This window comes from Hypanus sabinus, chromosome 2 (genome assembly GCF_030144855.1).
Source record: "Hypanus sabinus isolate sHypSab1 chromosome 2, sHypSab1.hap1, whole genome shotgun sequence".
Classification (NCBI taxonomy): Eukaryota; Metazoa; Chordata; class Chondrichthyes; order Myliobatiformes; family Dasyatidae; genus Hypanus; species Hypanus sabinus.
In genome coordinates this window covers 186,208,851-186,227,582 of record NC_082707.1, presented here as the reverse complement: position 1 = coordinate 186,227,582, position 18,732 = coordinate 186,208,851, and the positions used below count along the sequence as shown (strand labels likewise).

The window sequence follows — 18,732 nt, the reverse complement described above, 5'->3', positions numbered from 1 at the left end:
TTTCCTGAACACATTTGACAATCTATCCCTTCTTGTAATCTTACAGTATGGGAATCCCAGTCAAATGTGAGAAGTCAAAACTTACGATTCTTGCAACAATCTGTGATCTCTCTAAAAATGTGTTCCTCTGAATACCGCAGACTGTTGGGTGGTCTATAATATAGCCCCATTAATGTGGTCATACTGTACCTTATTCCTTAGTTCCACCCATAAAGCCTCATTAGATGCATTCTCCAGTCTATCCTGACTGACTACTGCCATGACATTTTCCCTGACTAGTAATACCACCTCTTTAGTCCATCCCACCCTGTCACATCTAAAACAGTGAATCCCAGAACACTGAGCAGCCAGCCCAGCCCTTCCTACAACCAAGGCTCACTAGAGAGAGAAAGAGGCAACCATTAGTCTTGCGAGACCATGGATCTGCACCTGGAAAGCCTTGCTTCAGTCTGCATTGATAAAGCAGTGTCTGTTGTGGCTGTAGAGGCCCGCACGGGAGTGACAGTCTCAACCACAGCGACTGCACTTGAAGGCGCTGTCCTCTAGTGTTGTCTTGGTGCTGTTTTTTCTGTCACCTCAGCTTCTCTTCTCCTCTTTTTAGACCTCCGCGTAGTTCCAGCTTCCAGTGAGAGCGGTCGCTTGCAATGTCCTCCCACCTCTCGACATTCATGTTCAGTGACTTCATGTCTCTTACGAAACGAAGATGGGGCTGCCCTTGTGCTCTCTTGCCAGAGGCCAGTTCCTCGTACAGCAGGTCTTCCGGATCCTCCCGTCTGACATGTGGCATACGTGGCCCAGCCAGCAAAGACAGCGCTGTTGGAGCAGGGTGAAGAGGCTGGATATCTGGGCACGGGCCAGGACCTCATTGTTGATGATTCGGCCAGTCCACTTGATGTCCAAGATCTGTCTCAGGCTGCGAAGGTGGAAGGCACTGAGATGCAGTTCTTTGTCTGGAGTAGAGGCTCCAGGTCTCACTGCCATAAAGCAGTGTGCTGAGGACGCAGGCCCTGTAGACTGAAACGTTGGTGTGCATCGTCAGCTTTCTGTTCTCCCAGACTCTCTTTGTCAGCCTGGCGAATGTTGAGGCTGCTCGTCCAATCCGTCTGTTGATCTCAGGGTCTAGGGAGAGACTGTCCATGATGGTGGAGCCAAGGTATATAAACTCGTGAACTACCTCCAGCTTGTAGTTGTTGATGGTAATGGCAGGGGGGTGCTCAACACCTTGGCCCAACACGTTTGTCTTCTTCAGGCTGATGGTCAAGCTGAAGTCCTAACAGGCTCTTGAGAAGCTGTCCACAAGGCGTTGCAGTTGCTCTTCAGAGCGTGGTGCCAGTGCCGCATCGTCTGCAAACAACATCTCCCTGATGAGTACTTCACGAACCTTGGTTTTCGCCCTCAGCCAGGACAGACTGAACAGCCTCCCATCTGGTCTGGTGTGGATCCAAAGGCATGCTTCAGCATGACTGCGAAGAAGATGCCCAACAGGGTGGGGGCAACCACACAGGCCTGCTTCACACCGCTGCGGATGTTGAAGGCCTCCGAAGGAGAGCTGTCAAACTGAACGACACCGTTCATGTCTGTGTGGAATGACTGAACTATCCTGAGGAGCCTCGGGGGACAACCAATCTTGGCAAGGATTTTGAACAAGCTGTCTCTGCTCACAAGGTCGAAGACCTTTGTGAGGTCAATGAAAGCAACACACAGTGATTATCTTTGCTGTCTGCATTTCTCTTGTAGCTGTCGAAGGGAGAAGATCATGTTGATTGTGGAGCGTGTTGACCTGAAACCGCACTGGACTCAGGATATAGCCTTTCGGCTATTTTCTGCAGTCTATTCAGAACCACTTGGCAAGACCTTCCCAATGAAAGAAGCACAAGAACTAACATTTCATGATCTCCCTTTTAAAGTAGTCCATAATCAATTTACTTATCTTGGAATTACAGTCACAAGGAAGTTTAAAGATCTCTTTCGTGAAAACTTTGCCAACCTTTCATATGCTATAAAACAGAGTCTGGTACAATGGTCACCTCTATCTATGTCTTTGGTCGGTCGTATTAATGTTGTTAAAATGTATGTTCTCCCCAAATTTTTATACCTATTTCAATCTATCCCAATTTTTATTCCTAAATCTTTTTTTGATTCCTTAGACTCTATTATTTTGTCGTATCTGTGGCAGAATAAGCGCTCTAGAATTAATAAAATCCATCTCCAAAAATCTAAAAAAGAGGGTGGCATGGCTTTACCTAACTTTCGTTTATAGCTAATATACGTTGTGCTACCTTCTGGTCTTTCTTCCATGGCCAACCCGAGTGCCCTAACTGGGTGGCGATGGAGCTGAAGAATTATCTATCTCTGCACTTCTTGGCTCTGCACTCCCTAGTAGTGTGCCCAGATCAATAGCTAATCCTCTTGTTAGACACACTTTGCGTATATGGGCTCAGATCAGGAAATGCTATGGTTTCCAGGGGTTTTCCGTTTCCAGCCTTATTGCTCATAATCACCTTTTTTGACCTACTACATACGATTCAGCATTCCAGGTTTGGTATAGGAAGGGCATTAGACATTTTGAAGATCTTTTCATTAATAATCGCTTCGCTTCTTTTCAGCAGCTCTCTGTTAAGTTCAATCTGCCCAATGCTCATTTTTTCAGATATCTCCAAATCCGACACTTTATTGCTCCTTTAATTCCTAATTTCCCTGAAATGCCTGCGAAAAATGCTATGGACCTATTTCTTTCCATGAATCCACTAGGTAAAGGCTTAATATCAATCATCCGAGATAAACTAGCGGCCTTACAACGGGCCCCCATGGATAAAATCAAAATGGCCTGGGAGCAGGATTTAAATATCTCCTTACTTGAGGAGAGCTGGGATTCAGTTCTCAAATCGGTTAACTCAACCTCTCTTTGTGCTCGCCACTGCCTTTTACAGTTTAAGATTGTTCATAGAGCCCATATGTCTAAATCTAAACTATCTCGATTCTACCCTAGCGTTAGTCTGCTCTGTGATAAATGCAAGAGGGACGTGGCCTCTCTCATCCATATGTACTGGTTCTGTCCTAGCTTGGAGAAATTCTAGAAAGATGTCTTCACTACGTTATCGTGTATTCTGAATCAGCACCTAGAACCAAACCCCTTAATTGCTCTGTTCGGTTTTTGGGGCGAGACAGATTTATGTCTGGGTCCAACCAAATGCCGAATATTATCCTTTGCCCCTCTTCTGGCTAGACGCTTGATCCTCCTCAGATGGAGAGATGCTGCCCCACCCACTCATGCTCAATGGCTTAACGACATCATGGCCTGTTTGGACCTCGAAAAAATTCATTATTCAGTTCTCAATTCAGATCTAAAGTTCCATAAGGTCTGGGGACCTTTTATCGAGTACTTTCATAACCTTCCTCTTGACTAGGGTTTTTTTTTCTTTTTGGTCCCTTGCTTTCAGCTCCTTTTTTTTTCTGGTAGAAGGCATTATTATCCTCTGTTGCTGAGGGTATTCACAGTCTGGGAGCTTGGCTGTCCTGACATTCTCTCTATATTGTGTTGTGGTTGATCTGGAGTTGTTGTTGTTTTTTCCTGTGTTGTGGGGCTTGGGGAGGACACTAAGCTTACTTGTCTTTAATTTAGGTGTTTTTTTTTGCTTAATTCTCTTCCTTTGTAGCATATTGTTATTGTATGCTTAATTTTGCACTGTTTTAATGTTCCTCATTGGGATTTGGGGTTTTTAATTTGTAAAATGTTTTGAAAAACTAATTAAAAAAAAATTTAAAAAAAGACCTTCCCAATGATCCTCAGCAAGGAGATTCTCCTGCAGTTGTTAGAGTCGTTTCTGTCCCCTTTGTTCTTATATAGGGTGACAAGGTTGCAGTCTCACTAATGGCTACAATATTGTAATTCCATGCATTGATCCATGCCCTGAGCTCATCTGCCTTCCTAAATACTTCTTACATTGAAATATACGCAACACACGGCATTAGTCGCACCATGCTTAACCTTTTGATTCCTTTCTTTGTCTGAGGTCTTAATAAATCTGTTATCACACACTCTCCACCATCTACTCTGGCACTCTGATTCCCATCACCCTGCAAGTCTAGTTTAAACCCAATCGAGTCAATAGCCAGAGACTTATTCCCAGGGCAGAAATGGCTAACACAAGGGGCATCATTTTAAGGTGATTGAACAAAAGTAGAAGGGGAACAACAGAGATAGTTTTTTGTTTTTTTTTTACACAGAGAATGGTAGGTGCATGGAACATGCTGCCAGGAATAGCGGTAGGTACATTAAGGGTATTTAAGAAACTCTTAGAAAGGTACACTGTTGATAAAAAAAACATAGGGCTATTTGGGAGTGAAGGGTTAGGTCAATAGAGTAGGTTATAGGACTGACAACAACACTGTGAACCAAAGGACTTGTACTGAGCTGTGCAGTTCTATGTTGCATAACTCACCTGCTTGAGTCAGTCTGTCATCCTCATCTGTTTCACGATAACCTTTCTGCTGTGATTGCAAGAGGCTGTGCTGCAAAGTTACTCGTTCCTGTTCAGTCTTCAACAGTTGATCGCGCAAATCATCTATCTAAATTCACAGATAAGACTCAGTGGATCAGTAGAGCATTACCGTTTTTGCATTTCACATCTTTTCAACATGCAAGTCTTTTCCGTGTTAAATAGTAAACGTGCCCAGAATTAAATAAAAAATTGCCAGAAAACTTTACTATCTTGAATAATAGACAACAGCAAAATAAAAAAAATATTATCTGGCAGTCTTTCAGAAACAATTATGAATATACTTGTCAGTACAACAGAAAACATCAGACAGCAAATCAAGATTCAAACAAAGGCTTGCAGCAGGCAGTTAGAAAAAACTGGAAATTTTTAGCAAGCCAGGCAGCATCTGGGGAGAGAGAAACAATAATTAGATTAATTTCCAGCATCCACAGTTTCTCTTTACACTGGTGGAGGTAACTGTACCCTAATATAGAATGAAACATTGCAGTGATTTGATCGCTGAAACATACTGACACGCCAAGGTGGTTTTAGATTAAAGCATTCATTTAGATGCCCTCGTCTTATTACTATCAGCAGGGAGGAGGTACAGGAGCCTGAAGGCACCTACTCAATGATTTGGGGATAGCTTCTTTCCCTCTGCCAACAGATTTCTGAATGGACACTATTTCACTACTATTTTGTTTCTTTTTTTGCACTATTTATTTCATTTAACTTTTTAATACATAGACTTACTCCAATTTACAGTTTTTTATGTTTTGCAATGTACTTCTGCCGCAGAACAACAAATTTCGCGACATATGCCAGTGATATTAAACCTGATTCTGATTATGATTAGATTAACTAAATAAAACAGCCACATTAAAAAAAAATTGCTGGAGGAATTTAGCAGGTCAGGCAGTAGCAGTGGATGGAAATGGGCAAAGTTATTGACCTGGAGGCTGAAACTCTGGCAGTATGATACATCAAGGAAGAAGAAAATTACTATGACATTTTTTCTTCAGGAAGTAGTCATAACATTACAATAAATGCTACTGAAGTCATTAGTCAAAAGGGAGAGGAAGAAACAAAATGAATTGTTGGGGGTACTCAGTGGGCCAGACAGCACCTGGAAAAGGGAATAGGCATTTCACATTTGAGTCAAGGCACTTCGTTTGGACTGGAAATCTGAAGTAAACAGAAAATACAGAGACACAAATGAGGTCCAAATAAGTTTATTTTCTAAGTACAATTTATATACGTGATGCACCATCAATAACTCACACTGAGACGTAAGGCGAGATATCGGCTTTTATTGACTGGAAGAAGGAACCAGGAGTGAGTGTCCATCATACTATGTCCTGGAGACTGAGGCCGAGCATCAGGCCTCAGATCGCCTTTATACAGGGGCCTGTGGGAGGAGCCACAGCAGCAGTCAGCAGGGGGCGTGTCCAGACAGGCACATAGTTCACCACAATACGTTACCATATACAACCTTGAAATTCATTTTCTTGCAGGCATTTATAGGAAAATAAAGAAATACAATAAAATTTATGAAAACAAGTGGGAGGAGCTAAAGTTGGCACTGGAGGTTTTAGTGGACCTGGGCGACTTCTTTGAGTTCATCCTCAAAAAAGGTTAAACCATCATTTTTTTCCCTTTTCAAGGTGGCTGGGGTCCAGTCAGAGTCCATTATCTACAGCTGCGCTCAAACTACATTCTTCAGAACTCATCAAGTGACCTGCGTTTCAGGATCTCCAGGAGCGGCTTGGAAGACTTGCAACTTTGGGGTGTGGACCTGTGTGGACCTTATGGACGACCCGATCCCCTGTCGATGTCACCAACTGAAGCGTCGCAGGAAATCAAAACATCAAAGCAGTGGCTGTGACTGTCAGAAGCCTCTGCACTTGAGTGATCTCTCTCTCTCTTCCCCTCTTTCATTCTCTCTTTCCATGGTATAGAGAGAGTCTGCTGGTTCTAGAGTCAGGAGAACTCAAAATATGCAACAGTGCAGATCGTAACATCAAAACAGTGAGCTGTTAGCCTCCCCTCTCGCTGTGGCAGGATATTTCTCTCTCCCTCATTAGTGAGAGAGAGGGCCTGTTGAGATGTCGACATGATGGGATGGAAAGCAGTCTTTGATGGTCTATAAATCATGGTCTCCTGGGGCTTGCTGGGTGGTGGAGCGGACTAATGCTTTTTGCTGGGACAAGTGGGAGTTTTGGGGTTCTAACGTTTTTCTGTTATTCATTTTTGGTTTTTCTCTCTCTCTGTTTTGTGGATTTCTGCAAAATGTAAGTATTTCAGGTTCTGTACTGTCTACATTTTCTGACATTAAATTGAACCATCGAACAATATACATAAACAAAAACTTAAACTACCAATGTGCAAAAGACAAACTGCATAAATAACTAATACTGAGAACATGAGTTACAGAATCCTTGAAAGTGAGTGCAGATTGTGGATTCAGTTCAGAGTTGAGGTGAGTGAGTGAAGTTGCCCACGCTAGTTTCAGGAATCTGATGGTGGAGGGTAATAATTGTTTCTGAGTTTGGTGGTGGGACCTAAGGCTCCTATACCTTCTTCTCGATGATAGTATTGAGAACAGGGCATGGTCTAAATGGTGGGTGTCCCTGATGACTGATTTCAGTTTTCTTTTATTTTTTTCTTCCTTCATATTACTTTGATCGGATAGTGCAAAGTTTCTCAAAGCACTTCATTAGAGTGTTATTAGACAAAAGCTGCCATCGAGCTAATTAGGCAGAAATCAGTATAGTTTAATCAAAGAGTAATGTTTTAAGAAATATCTTAAGGCAAGTAAAGTTCAAGGAGACAACTTCAGGCCTTAAGAAATGTAGGGATGATATTTGGGAAAGTTATGGGATGAGAGAATGTAGATCAGGGGAACACGTTAGTATAGAAGTTAATATAACACTTATAGTACCAGCGACTGGGGCTCAGTTCCAGCACTGCCTATAAGGAGCTTGTGTGTTCTCCCTCATGACTATGTAGGTTTCCTCCATGTGTTCCAGTTTCCTCCCACATTTCAAAGACATACAGGCTAGTCGGTGAATTGATCACCTGGGTGTTAATGACTGAAGGTACCTGTTACCAACCATGCCATATCTATTAAAATAAATCATGCATGAGGTACAGGTCAGATTTGCTGATTGAAATTTCCAGGAAGCTGAAGCACTTTCTTCAATGGCCTTCTGTCCTCTCCTGTCAGGTGCCCCCTTCTCGAGCCCTGTATCTCTTTCACAAATCAACTTGCCAGTTCTTCATTTCACCTTGTGTTTTTCCCTCCTCTTCCCCCACTTTCTAACTCCGACTCCTCATTCTTTTTTCACCAGTCTTGCTAAAGGGCCTCGGCCCAAAATGTCAACTTTACACTTATCCACAGATGCTGCCTGGTGTGCTGAGTTCCTCCAACATTTTGCATGACTCTTGAAATTAACCTGCCTATTTCAGATACTGAAGTACCTGAGAGTCTAAATCACCAAAGCCACAAGAACCTGACTGTACCACAGACTATGCCAAATACGAGCTTTAAATTTAAAAACTGTGGACAATATTGTGCTTGGAAAATCCTATGTGTTTTTTCTTGTTCTCAACTTCAAACCGTGTAACAAATTGTAATTATTGGCAGAACGTACCAGAGAAATAGTTCATGAATATGTATAACATGTTCAGTTCTAACTTCTCCTCGTTCTGTGTCTAATGGTGCAGAACATTCACTCTGTTTCTCCTCTACAGGAGCTGCCTTATGTGGAGTATATCCAGAATTTTCTGCTGTTATTTCAATTCTCCACATTCTGGAGTTTTTTCTTTGCTTTTCAAACAATATTTCCACAATGATCTAAAATTTGGACTTTCATAGTAAAGTCAAAGTAAATATATTATCTAAATATGTACACGTCACCATATACTACCTTATGATTCAATTTTTTCCAGGCATTTACAGGAAAACTAAATACAAAAGAATTTCAAAGATTCAAAGTGCATTTATTATGAAAGTATGTATGCAGTATACAACCCTGAGATTCATCTTCTGCACAGACAGCCACTAAACAAAGAAACCATGGAACCTGCTCAAAGAAAAACATCAACTCAGTCCCTCCATGCACAAAAAAGAACAATCGCACAAACAGCAACAAAAAAAAAACAAGCAATAAACACGAAGTATGAAACACAAGATTAAAAGAGTCCAGGCATATTCAGTTCAGCTGAGCGTTTGTTATCCGAAGGCCAAACCGATTCAAGATTACCCAAAATAGCAACAAATAAAGGAGCAGCCAGAAACCAGGAACACATCAAAAAGTGAACTAGAGTCCAATCCACAAAGCCCATCAATTAAACCATGCCAAAGACATGGTTTCTCCAGCAGCATCGAGGGAGAGAGAGACCATCGGAATTAAGAAATCTTCTTCCAGAAGCAACAAGTGAGAGGGAGAGAGAGATCGTCGCACCCAGACACCTTCCTCCAGCAGTTGCGAGCAACAGACTGGTGGACAGTGATGAGTACACTGTCACCTTCTGAACTGATTTCAATCTTCCACAACACTTTAATCAGCAAGAAATGGAGTCAATCTTAGGCTTGCACGCCATCTCCAGGCTCTTGGTCTTGGAGCTGCACACTTTACAGAACACCCACCGAAACAGCAAAGTGCCAGATCACTTAATAACCTCAAAAAAATAACACCAAAATGTAGATCATAGGCTCCAAAAGTAGCAAAACGCATTTGAAAGAAAATGACGTAAAAGAAATGAAAGAAATAGTTTTGTGAATCATCTGAAGGATTTTGTCCTGGTCATGCTGTTTGCTGGTGCCATCTTCTTCCGGATCCAGATTTATGACAAATTATACATAAAGATTGATGAGCAACTAATGTGTAAACAAAGACAAATATGCAAATTAATATTAATAAATAATAATGAGAACGTGAGATTCAGTTCTTGAAAGTGTGTCTCTCAGTTGTGGAATCAGTTCAGTGCTGAGGTGAGTGAAGTTATCCATGATGGTTCAAGGAGCCTGATCATTGTTGGGTAATAACTGTTCCTGAATCTAGTGGTGCGTGGCCTAAGGATCCCTTACCTCCTGCCCAATGGTAGTATGGTGGAGATCCTTGATAATGCTTCTGCTTTCCAGTGGCTCCTTATAGATTCACTCAATATTGGGGAGGACTTTTCCTGCAAGGACTGGGCTGTACACACCACTTTCTGGAAAGGGGTGTGGAGGTGAGTGTGAATTTTGCCAGTAATACCTTGATCAAGAAAATGAATATTTAAAAATAGTTAACTGGGAGAAAAAAAATCACTTATCAAAGATCCACCCTCATCTCTTCTCTCTGAAGTGCAAGGCAATAGAGATTTATGTCAAAATCAGCTTTGATAGTTGTCATTCCCAATCCCAGTCAGCAGATGGCCAAGCCTTTTCAGCAGTATATTTGTACAGCAAGTTTATGCTTAACATCATTCAACAGCTAGAATCAGTATGTCTCAGCTCACGGATCTGTAGCAGAGCCAGGCATACACAAAATCCAAAAATAAAAAGGAAAATGGTACAAGCCCTCACTGATAGATACGGCATCCATCATCAAGGACATGCTCTCTTCTCAGTACGACTATCAGGAAGGAGGTACAGAAGGATGAAACTCATTTTAGGAAAAGCTTCTTTCCCTCCACCAGCAGATTTCTGAATAATCCATAAACCACTGAATGCTACCTCACTATTTTGCTCTCTTTAGGCAGTACTTTTTTTATTTCTTATTATAACTTGTAATTTTAAACAAAGAACATGGAACAGTAAAGCACAAGAACAGATGCTTTGGTCCACAATGTCATGCCAAACCAAATAAAACAGTAATCAAAAGGCCAACTAAACTAATCCCATCTACCTACACAATGTCCATATCCTTCCATTTTCCTCACATTCATGTGCCTATCTAAACATTTCTTAAAAGATCCTAATCCGTATTATCTGCCTCTAAGACGACCCTCAACAGTGCATTCCAGGCACCCACCACTCTGTGTAAAAATCTTGCCCCCACATTTCCTTTGAATTTACCCCCCTCTCACCTTAAATGCATGTCCTCTGGTATTAGACATTTCAACCCTGGGGGAAAAAAAGAGTCTGTCTACTCTACCTATGCCCCCTATAATCTCATATACATCTATCAGATCTCCCCTCAGCCTCTGCCACCCAAGAGAAAAGAACTTAAGTTTATCCAATATCTCATTATAGTACATGCCCTCTAATTCAGACAACATCCTGGTAAACCTCTTTTGCACCCTCTCTATAATGGAGTGACCAGAACTGTAACTAATACTCTAGATGCGACCAAATACCTGGGGGTGCATCTGGATGACAGACTTCAGTGGAGCAACAAAACAGAGGCTAAGTAATAGGGCCTGAGTTGCCTCTACTTCCTGAGGAGACTGACATCCTTTGGATTGTGCAGGCCTCTCCTTCACAAGTTCTACCAGTCTGTTGTCACCATTAGAATCTTCTTTGGAGTGGTGTGCTAGGGCAATGGCATCAACACAGGTGATACCAACAGGTTCAATAAACTGATTAGAAAGGCTGGCTCTGTTATAGGAGTCTAACTGGACACACTGGAGGATGTGGTAGAACAATGGACACTACAAAAAATCCTGGCAATTCTGGATAATGTTTTTCACCTCTGCATGCCATCTTGGCTAAACAGAGGAGCACTTTAGTAATAGAATAAAACAGCTATGTTGCTCCAAAGAGCACTATATGAGGTCATTCTTACCCTCAGCCATTAAGCTCTATAATGTCAATCTATAGCCAAGGAAGTGATGAGTCCCTCCTGTTAAGACTGTTTGTGGTCATTTATTTTTTATTCTTTCTACTTCTCTTCTAATATTTATACCTGTGCACTTGCAATGCTACTGTGACACAATAATTTATTTTGGGATAAATAAATTATATATCTCTAACTAGAGTTTTATACAGCTACAACATAACCGCCTGATTTTTGAACTCAATGCCTCAGCTAATAAAGGCAAGCATGCCATATGCCTTTTTAACCATCACATCAACCTGTGCAGCCAGTTTCAGGGAGCTATGAACCTGAACCCCAAGATCCACTCATTGACACCAGAAGTACCTTGCACATAACATTGTATATTTATATATATTTGACCTATCAAAGTGCAACACTTCACATTTGGCTGTGTTAAATTCCATCTGTCATTTCTCTGTCCATATGTGCAACTGATCTATATCCCACTGCATTCTTTCCCAGTAATCTATGCTAATAACACCTCTAATCTTAGTATTATCTACACCCATCTATATTTTCATCCAGGTCATTTATATACATTACAAACACAGAAGTCTCAGTACAAATCCCTGCAGAACCTCACTGATCACAGAACTCCAGCTAGAATAAATCCCTTCAGTGACTACATTCTGTCCTCTATAGGCAAGCCAATTATGAATCCAAATGGTTAATTCATCATTGATGCCATGCATCTTAAACTTCTGGGTGAGCCACCCATGAGGGTCTATTTTTATGTGTTGCGCTGTACTGTTGCCTCAAAACAACAAATTTCATGACATTGTCAATGATGATAAATCTAAATTTTATTCTGATTTTGAAACACTAAGAATGCTACTGCAGAGAATGCTTTAAGATCCCAGATGACTTCTCCAGCAATGTAGTGGAATCCATTGTAACAAGAACAGACACTTCACACATTAATCCTGATTTTTAATGGGTACACAATATACCTTGAAAGATATTACTAATTCTATACAAATAAAACAAGGGTCATGAGCTCAATGTCACCATGACTGTGGAATGAATTTTAATTAATCAAGTAATTTTGAATATGGTGATAAATGTTACTGATGCAATGGAGCAATCATTCTGTCAGCAACATCAGACACCAGAGTTCATTTGTGCACAGCTGTTAGCAACTAAACAATGCTGCTTGAAGCTCAATGGTTGTCTGCTCTGAAAACTTTATTTTAAAATTGATGCTAAAAGATCAAATTGGACTACAGGCAAATGTGTCCTCAGTTTAACTTTTCACCTGAAAGGTGTCCTCTCCTACACATTTGTATTATATAGAGCTGTCACCATAGACAGCATGTTAAGAGGAGAGGAGGAAGGAAGAAGGGGAAAAAAGAAAAAAAACACCAAGTATTGTGAGCAGTTTTGGATCTCTTATCTAAGAAAAAGAAGAGCTGGCATTGGAGAGGGTCCAGAGGAGGTCCATGACGATGATTCCTAGAATGAAAGAGTTAACATCTGAGGAGTGTTTGACGGCTCTGGGCCTATATTCACTGATGTTAAAGGCCTAGATAGAGTGGATGTGGAGAGGGAGCTTCATATAGTGGGGCACAGCCTTAGAAAAGAGGGATATCCCTTTAGAACAAAGTTGAGGAGGATCTGCTGTTGACCTATTGTGACAATAGGCAAACTGCAACAGGTCCACGTCCTTGCTGAGGCAGGAGTTCAGTCTAGTCATGACCAACTCTCAAAGCATTTCATCTCTGTCGATGTGAGTGCTACCGGGCAATAGTCATTAAGGCAGTCCATATTATTCTTCTTAGGCACTGGTATAATTGTTGCCTTTTTGAAGCAAGTAGGAACTTTCACCTGTAGCAGTGAGAGGTTGAAAATGTCCTTGAATACTGTCACTAGTTGGTTGGCACAGGTTATCAGAGCATTACCAAGTACTCCATCAGGACCTTCTGCCTTGCGAGGGTTCACTCTCTTTAAAGACAGTTTAACATCAGCCTCTGAGACGGAGATCACAGGGCCAGCAGGTGCAGCAGGGATTTTCACAACTATAGTTGTGTTCTCCCTTTTAAAGCGTGCAGAATCGATGGGCCAAATGGCCATTCTGCTTCTATCTCTTGTGATCCTAGGATGCATGTCCAGAACACCATAAGACATAGGGGCAGAACTATATCCAGCATTAATCCTCAGCATTACATCCTTGTTTTTATATTCTAATCATCTCAAAATGAATACCAACATTGCTTTCATCTTCCTTACCACTAACTCAATCTGCAAATTAACTTTTAGGGAATGCTGCACTAGGATTTCCAAGACCCTTTGCACCTCGGTTTTTTTTTTAAATTTTCTTCCCATTTAGAAAATAGTATACATCATTATTCATTCCACCAAAGTGCATGACCATACACTTCCTTACACCATATTCCATCTGACACTTCTTTGCCCAATCTCACAGTCTGTTTTAGAACTTCAGCAGACTCCCAGCTTCCTGAACACTACATGTCTCTCTGCCTATTTTTGTATCATCCACAAACTTTGCCACAAAGCCATCAATCATGTCACCTAAATCACTGATATACAATATGAAAAGAAATGGCCTTAACACCAACCCCCAAGGCACACCACTAGTTACTGCCAGCTAACCAGGGAAGGACCCTTTATTCCCATTCTTTGCCTCCCACCAGTCAGCCAATGTTCCATCTATGCTAGTATCTTTCCTGTAATACCCATGGGCTCTTATATTGTTAAGCAGCCTCATTTGCAGCACCTTGTTAAAGGCCTTCTGAAAATTCCAGTAAACAACACTCATTTACTCTCCTTTGTCTACTCTGCCTGTTACTTCCTCAAATAATTCCAATATATTTATCAGGCAAGATTTCCCTTTAAGGAAACCACACTAACTTTGGCCTATTTTAACATATGTTTCCAAGTATCCTTAATAGTGGATTCCAACATCTTTCCAACCACTGAAGTGAGGCGAACTAGCCTATGATTTGCTTTCTTCTGCCTTCCTCTCTTGTTTAAGAGTGGAGCAACACTTTCAATTTTCCAGTCTTGAGGAACCATTCCAGAATGTAGCAATTCTTGAAATATCACTACTAATGCCTCCACAATCTCTTCAGCTATCTCTTTCAGAACTCTGAGATGTGGTCCATTTGATCCAGGTGACTTATCTACATTCAGACTTTTCAGCTTCCAAAGCACCTTCTAGAAATAGCAACTACATTCACTTCTGCTCTCTGACACTCTCGAATATCTGGCATATAGCTAGTGTTTTCCACTCTGAAAACTGGCGCAAAATAGTTATTAAGTTTGTCCACCATTTCTTTGTCTTCCATTACTACCTCTCCAGCATCATTTTCCAGTGGTCCGAAATCCACTCATGTCTCTCTTTTACTCTTTATATATCTGAAAAAACTTTTGGTAGCCTCCGACATTATTGGCTAGATTTTCTTCATATTTTATCTCCTCGCTCCTTATGGCTTTTTAGTTGCCTTCTATCGGTTTTTAAAAGCCTCTCAATCACTTACCTTCCCACTAATTTTTGGAATATTGTATGCTCTCTCTTTTGCTTCTATGCTGTCTTTGACTTCCTGTGTCAGACACGATTGCATCATCCTCCCTTTAGAATACTTCTTCATCTTTGGGATGTATCTATCTTGCATCTTTTGAATTGCGCCCAGAAACTCCAGCCTTTGCTGTTTTGCCATCATCCTTGCTAGTGTACCCTTTCAATCAACTTTGGCTCCTCTCTCATGACTCTGCAATTCCCTTTACTCCAATGTAATACCGATACATTTGACTTCAGCTTTTCCCTCTCAAACTGTAGACTGAATTAATAATTATTATTATTGTTATTATTAATTCATCCTTCAGTTTATTATTATTGGTAATAAAAATTATTATTATGGATATATTAATAATGGAAGAAATCCACATGATCTGAGCAGTCTAAATGTTGACAAGGAAATGTCAAATGCCTAGCTCAGAATTGGAGACCTCTTCCCAGAAACAAAGGGACAGGTGGCTAACACAAAAAAGTATCAAAAATACATAATAAAAGACAAGATAATAAATGCAGAAAATACATACAGAAACCAGGTACAATCCAACACATTACAGGATCTTGCAGCAGTTTAACCCAATCTGATTACCTACACAAGCACAATCAAGTGACAAACATTATTCATCAAAACCTTGCTTTAAAACACAAATTCATAAAAGGAACCATACCTTACTATAAGTACAAGCCTGGCTCAGTTTTAGAGTCAAACTCCTACACATTTTATTACAACCAAGTCATTATTACAGATAGAACAATCCATAATAACCATCTGAATACATTACAGGATAAACAAGAAGGAACAACTTACTTAATAGATATAACCATTCCAAACACACAAAACATAAAGAAATCAGTAAGTGAAAAACAGAAATATGCTGAATTAGAAGAGGAAATTGAAAGACTGTGTAACCTGAAGTGGGTATGCATTGTCCAAATCGCAATATGTACAACTGATATCACCCCAAATTCACTAAACAATAGCTTTGCATAATTAGGCTTTCACAGCAGTATTTATGTAAATCTCCAGAAAGCCACAATACTAAACACCACTAAAATAGTCCAAAAGCTCCTTGCAATTGAGGAATGAGCGTGCTTGTCTATGCCTGTACCTCAGGTTTTACCAGCTTGAGCTGAGAAAAAATAAAAATACAATAATAACAACTTTATTTATATGGCACCTTTTATACATTAAGTTGCAGACTCAAAGTGCTTTACAAAGATTGTAAAGATACATCAATATACTCATAAAATTATGAGACAATATTAAATACCATAAGTAAAGACAAACATTATATAGAATAAAATGTTACCGAATATACCAAATTTACATAAATGTAATCAACATCAACAGGCATTAAGTAATCCTATACATACGCCAAATTAAAAGAGTAGGCTTTAGAAGTATGCTGAAATGCTCTACAATACTAGCCTGGCGTATCTCAGTCAGTAATATATTCCAGGTCTTTGGTGCATAAGGGCAAAAGGCTATATCACCAGTTCCTATGTGCTTGGCTCTAAGAAAACTAAGCAAACCAGTATTTGTGGATAGTCATTAGTAATGTAAGAGGATAGACACTCCAATATATATGGAAGAGCTAGATTATTCAGAGTCTTATATACAATTAAGAGGAGTTTAATATTGATCCTAAAGGACAAAATGAATTAATCAGTTACAGTAAGTATACATGTATATTGAATAGATTAAAAATAGTACAAAAACAGAAATAATATATTTTTTAAAAGTAAGGTAGCATTCTTGGGTTTAATGTCGATTTACGAATCATAAAGCAGAGCAGAAGCTGTTTCTGAACCACTTAGTGTGTGCCATCAGGCTTCTGTACCTCCTTTCTCACAGTAACAATGAGAAGAGGGCATGCCCTGGGTGATAGGGATCTTTAATAATGGAGAGCACCTTTCTGAGGCACTGTTCCTTAAAGATGTTTTGGTACTACATATGCTAGTACCCAAGCTAGAGCTGACTAATTTTAAAACATTCTGTAGCTTCTTTCAGTTCTGTGCAGTAGCTCCCCAGCCAAATCTCTTCAGACTCATAATGAGATATAGCCACTGTCTTCCCTTCTTTATAGCTGCATCGATGTATTGGGACCAGGTTAGATCCCAAGAGATCTTGACACTCAGGAACTTTAAATTGCTCACTCTCTTCCCTTCTGATCCCTCTATGAGGATTGGTTCATGTTCCTTCATCTTACCCTTCCTGAAGTCCACAATCAGCTCTTTGATCTTACTGACATCAAGTACAAGGTCATTGCTGTGATACCACTCAACTAGCTGGTATATCTCACTCGTGCCCTCTCATCTTCATCTGAGATTCTACCAACAATGGTTGTATCATCAGTAAATTTGTAGATGGAATTTGAGCTATACTTAGCCATACAGTCATGGGTATAGAGGGAGCAGAGAATTTTGAACAAGCTGCAGTTGATATACATCTGTCTTAGGCAGTCCTGAAAAATGTGGCATTACAGTAGTCTAATCGGCTAAAACCAAAAGCGTGCATCACTTGTTCCGCATCTTAAGACATTATAAGAAATCAAACTCTTGCAAGGTTCCTTAAGTGAAAGAATAGTCTTAATAATGTGGTTAATATGTGATTTCTTAATTTAGCTCAGTCAATAACATCTAAATTCTTTACTTCTGGCTTGATTTATAAGGCCAGATGATCAAGTTTATTTCTAAGATTCACACTCTTTTCTTACTTCCACCAGTAAACAAAATTTCTGCTTTTTCTTATTTAGTTTCAGGAAATTCAAACTCTTCAATTTTGTAATGATGGTAAGACATTAGACCAGAGAGTTTAGAGCCTCATGGTCATCTGGCATAACAGGCAAATACAATTGTGTCATCTACATAGCTGTGGTAATTCAGCTCGTGATTTGAAGTAATCTAACCTAATGGGAACGGGTAGATTGAGAACAACGACAGGCCAAGAATTGATCCTTGCAGCACACCAAACACAATATCATGGATTTTGGTCCTACAATCACTACAGCTAACAAAGAATTTTCTTCCACTTATACAAGATTGAAACCAGCTTAAGGCAGTACCAAAAAGATCTATCCATTGACTAAGGCAGTTTATGAGACTGTTCTGATCAATGCTATCAAATGCTGCACTCAAATACAAGAGAACAGGAACTGATAAGTTACCTGCATCGGCATTAAGCTACAAGTCATTAACTACTTAAGCAATGCAGTTTCTATACTATGATTTGATCTAAAATCTGATAGATGCTTGTCAAGAATAGAATGTTTATTCCAGTAATCCTTTATTGTAAAACAACAGTTTTTCTAAAATTTTACCTAGAAAAGACAGTTGGAAATAGTTCCAAAATTTTCCAAAACAGAGCAGTCTAGATTATTTTTCTTAAGCAGGGGCTTAACTATTGCGGTTTTTAAGGAATCTGGAAAAATTCCAGAAACTAGCGATTAACTACGTCCAGTGCACTGTCAAAAAGCATGTCAGAAATGCCTTTTAAAAAGTCTGTAGGAATAGGATCAAAGACACAAGTGGTTGGTTTTAGCTGAGTAATTATTTCTCAAAGCTCAGGTAAGCTTATAGAAACATAGAAAATAGGTGCAGGAGTAGGCTATTTGGCCCTTCGAGCCTGCACCGCCATTCAGTATGATCATGGCTGATCATCCAACTCAGAACCCTGTACCTGCCTTCTCTCCATACCCCCTGATCCCTTTAGCCACAAGGGTCAAATCTAACTTCCTCTTAAATATAGCCAATGAACCGGCCTCAACTATTTCCTGTGGCAGAGAATTCCACAGATTCACCGCTCTCTGTGTGAAGAAGTTTTTCCTCATCTCGGTCCTAAAAGGCTTCCCCTATATCCTTAAACTGTGACCCCTCATTCTGGACTTCCCCAAGATCGGAAACAATCTTTCTG

General features: G+C 40.2%; 1 protein-coding gene and 1 long non-coding RNA gene across 13 annotated transcripts in view; one reads left to right on the top strand and one right to left on the bottom strand.

The window, feature by feature from the left end:
• LOC132389117 (uncharacterized) overlaps positions 1-9,374 on the top strand; it is a 42,533-nt gene extending 33,159 nt beyond the window's left edge. For 2 of the 3 annotated variants that reach the window (XR_009510426.1, XR_009510423.1), the window contains one exon: positions 6,146-8,424. This is a non-coding gene — a long non-coding RNA (uncharacterized LOC132389117). The other variant, XR_009510427.1, reaches the window with a different exon arrangement.
• Positions 1-18,732, bottom strand: part of LOC132389065 (centrosomal protein of 128 kDa) — a 611,990-nt gene that overhangs the window by 483,856 nt on the left and 109,402 nt on the right. For all 10 annotated transcript variants that reach the window (XM_059961488.1, XM_059961481.1, XM_059961513.1 and 7 more), the window contains one exon: positions 4,443-4,569. In XM_059961488.1, coding sequence (XP_059817471.1) covers positions 4,443-4,569 — 127 coding nt within the window. The remainder of the gene's footprint in view (positions 1-4,442; positions 4,570-18,732) is intronic.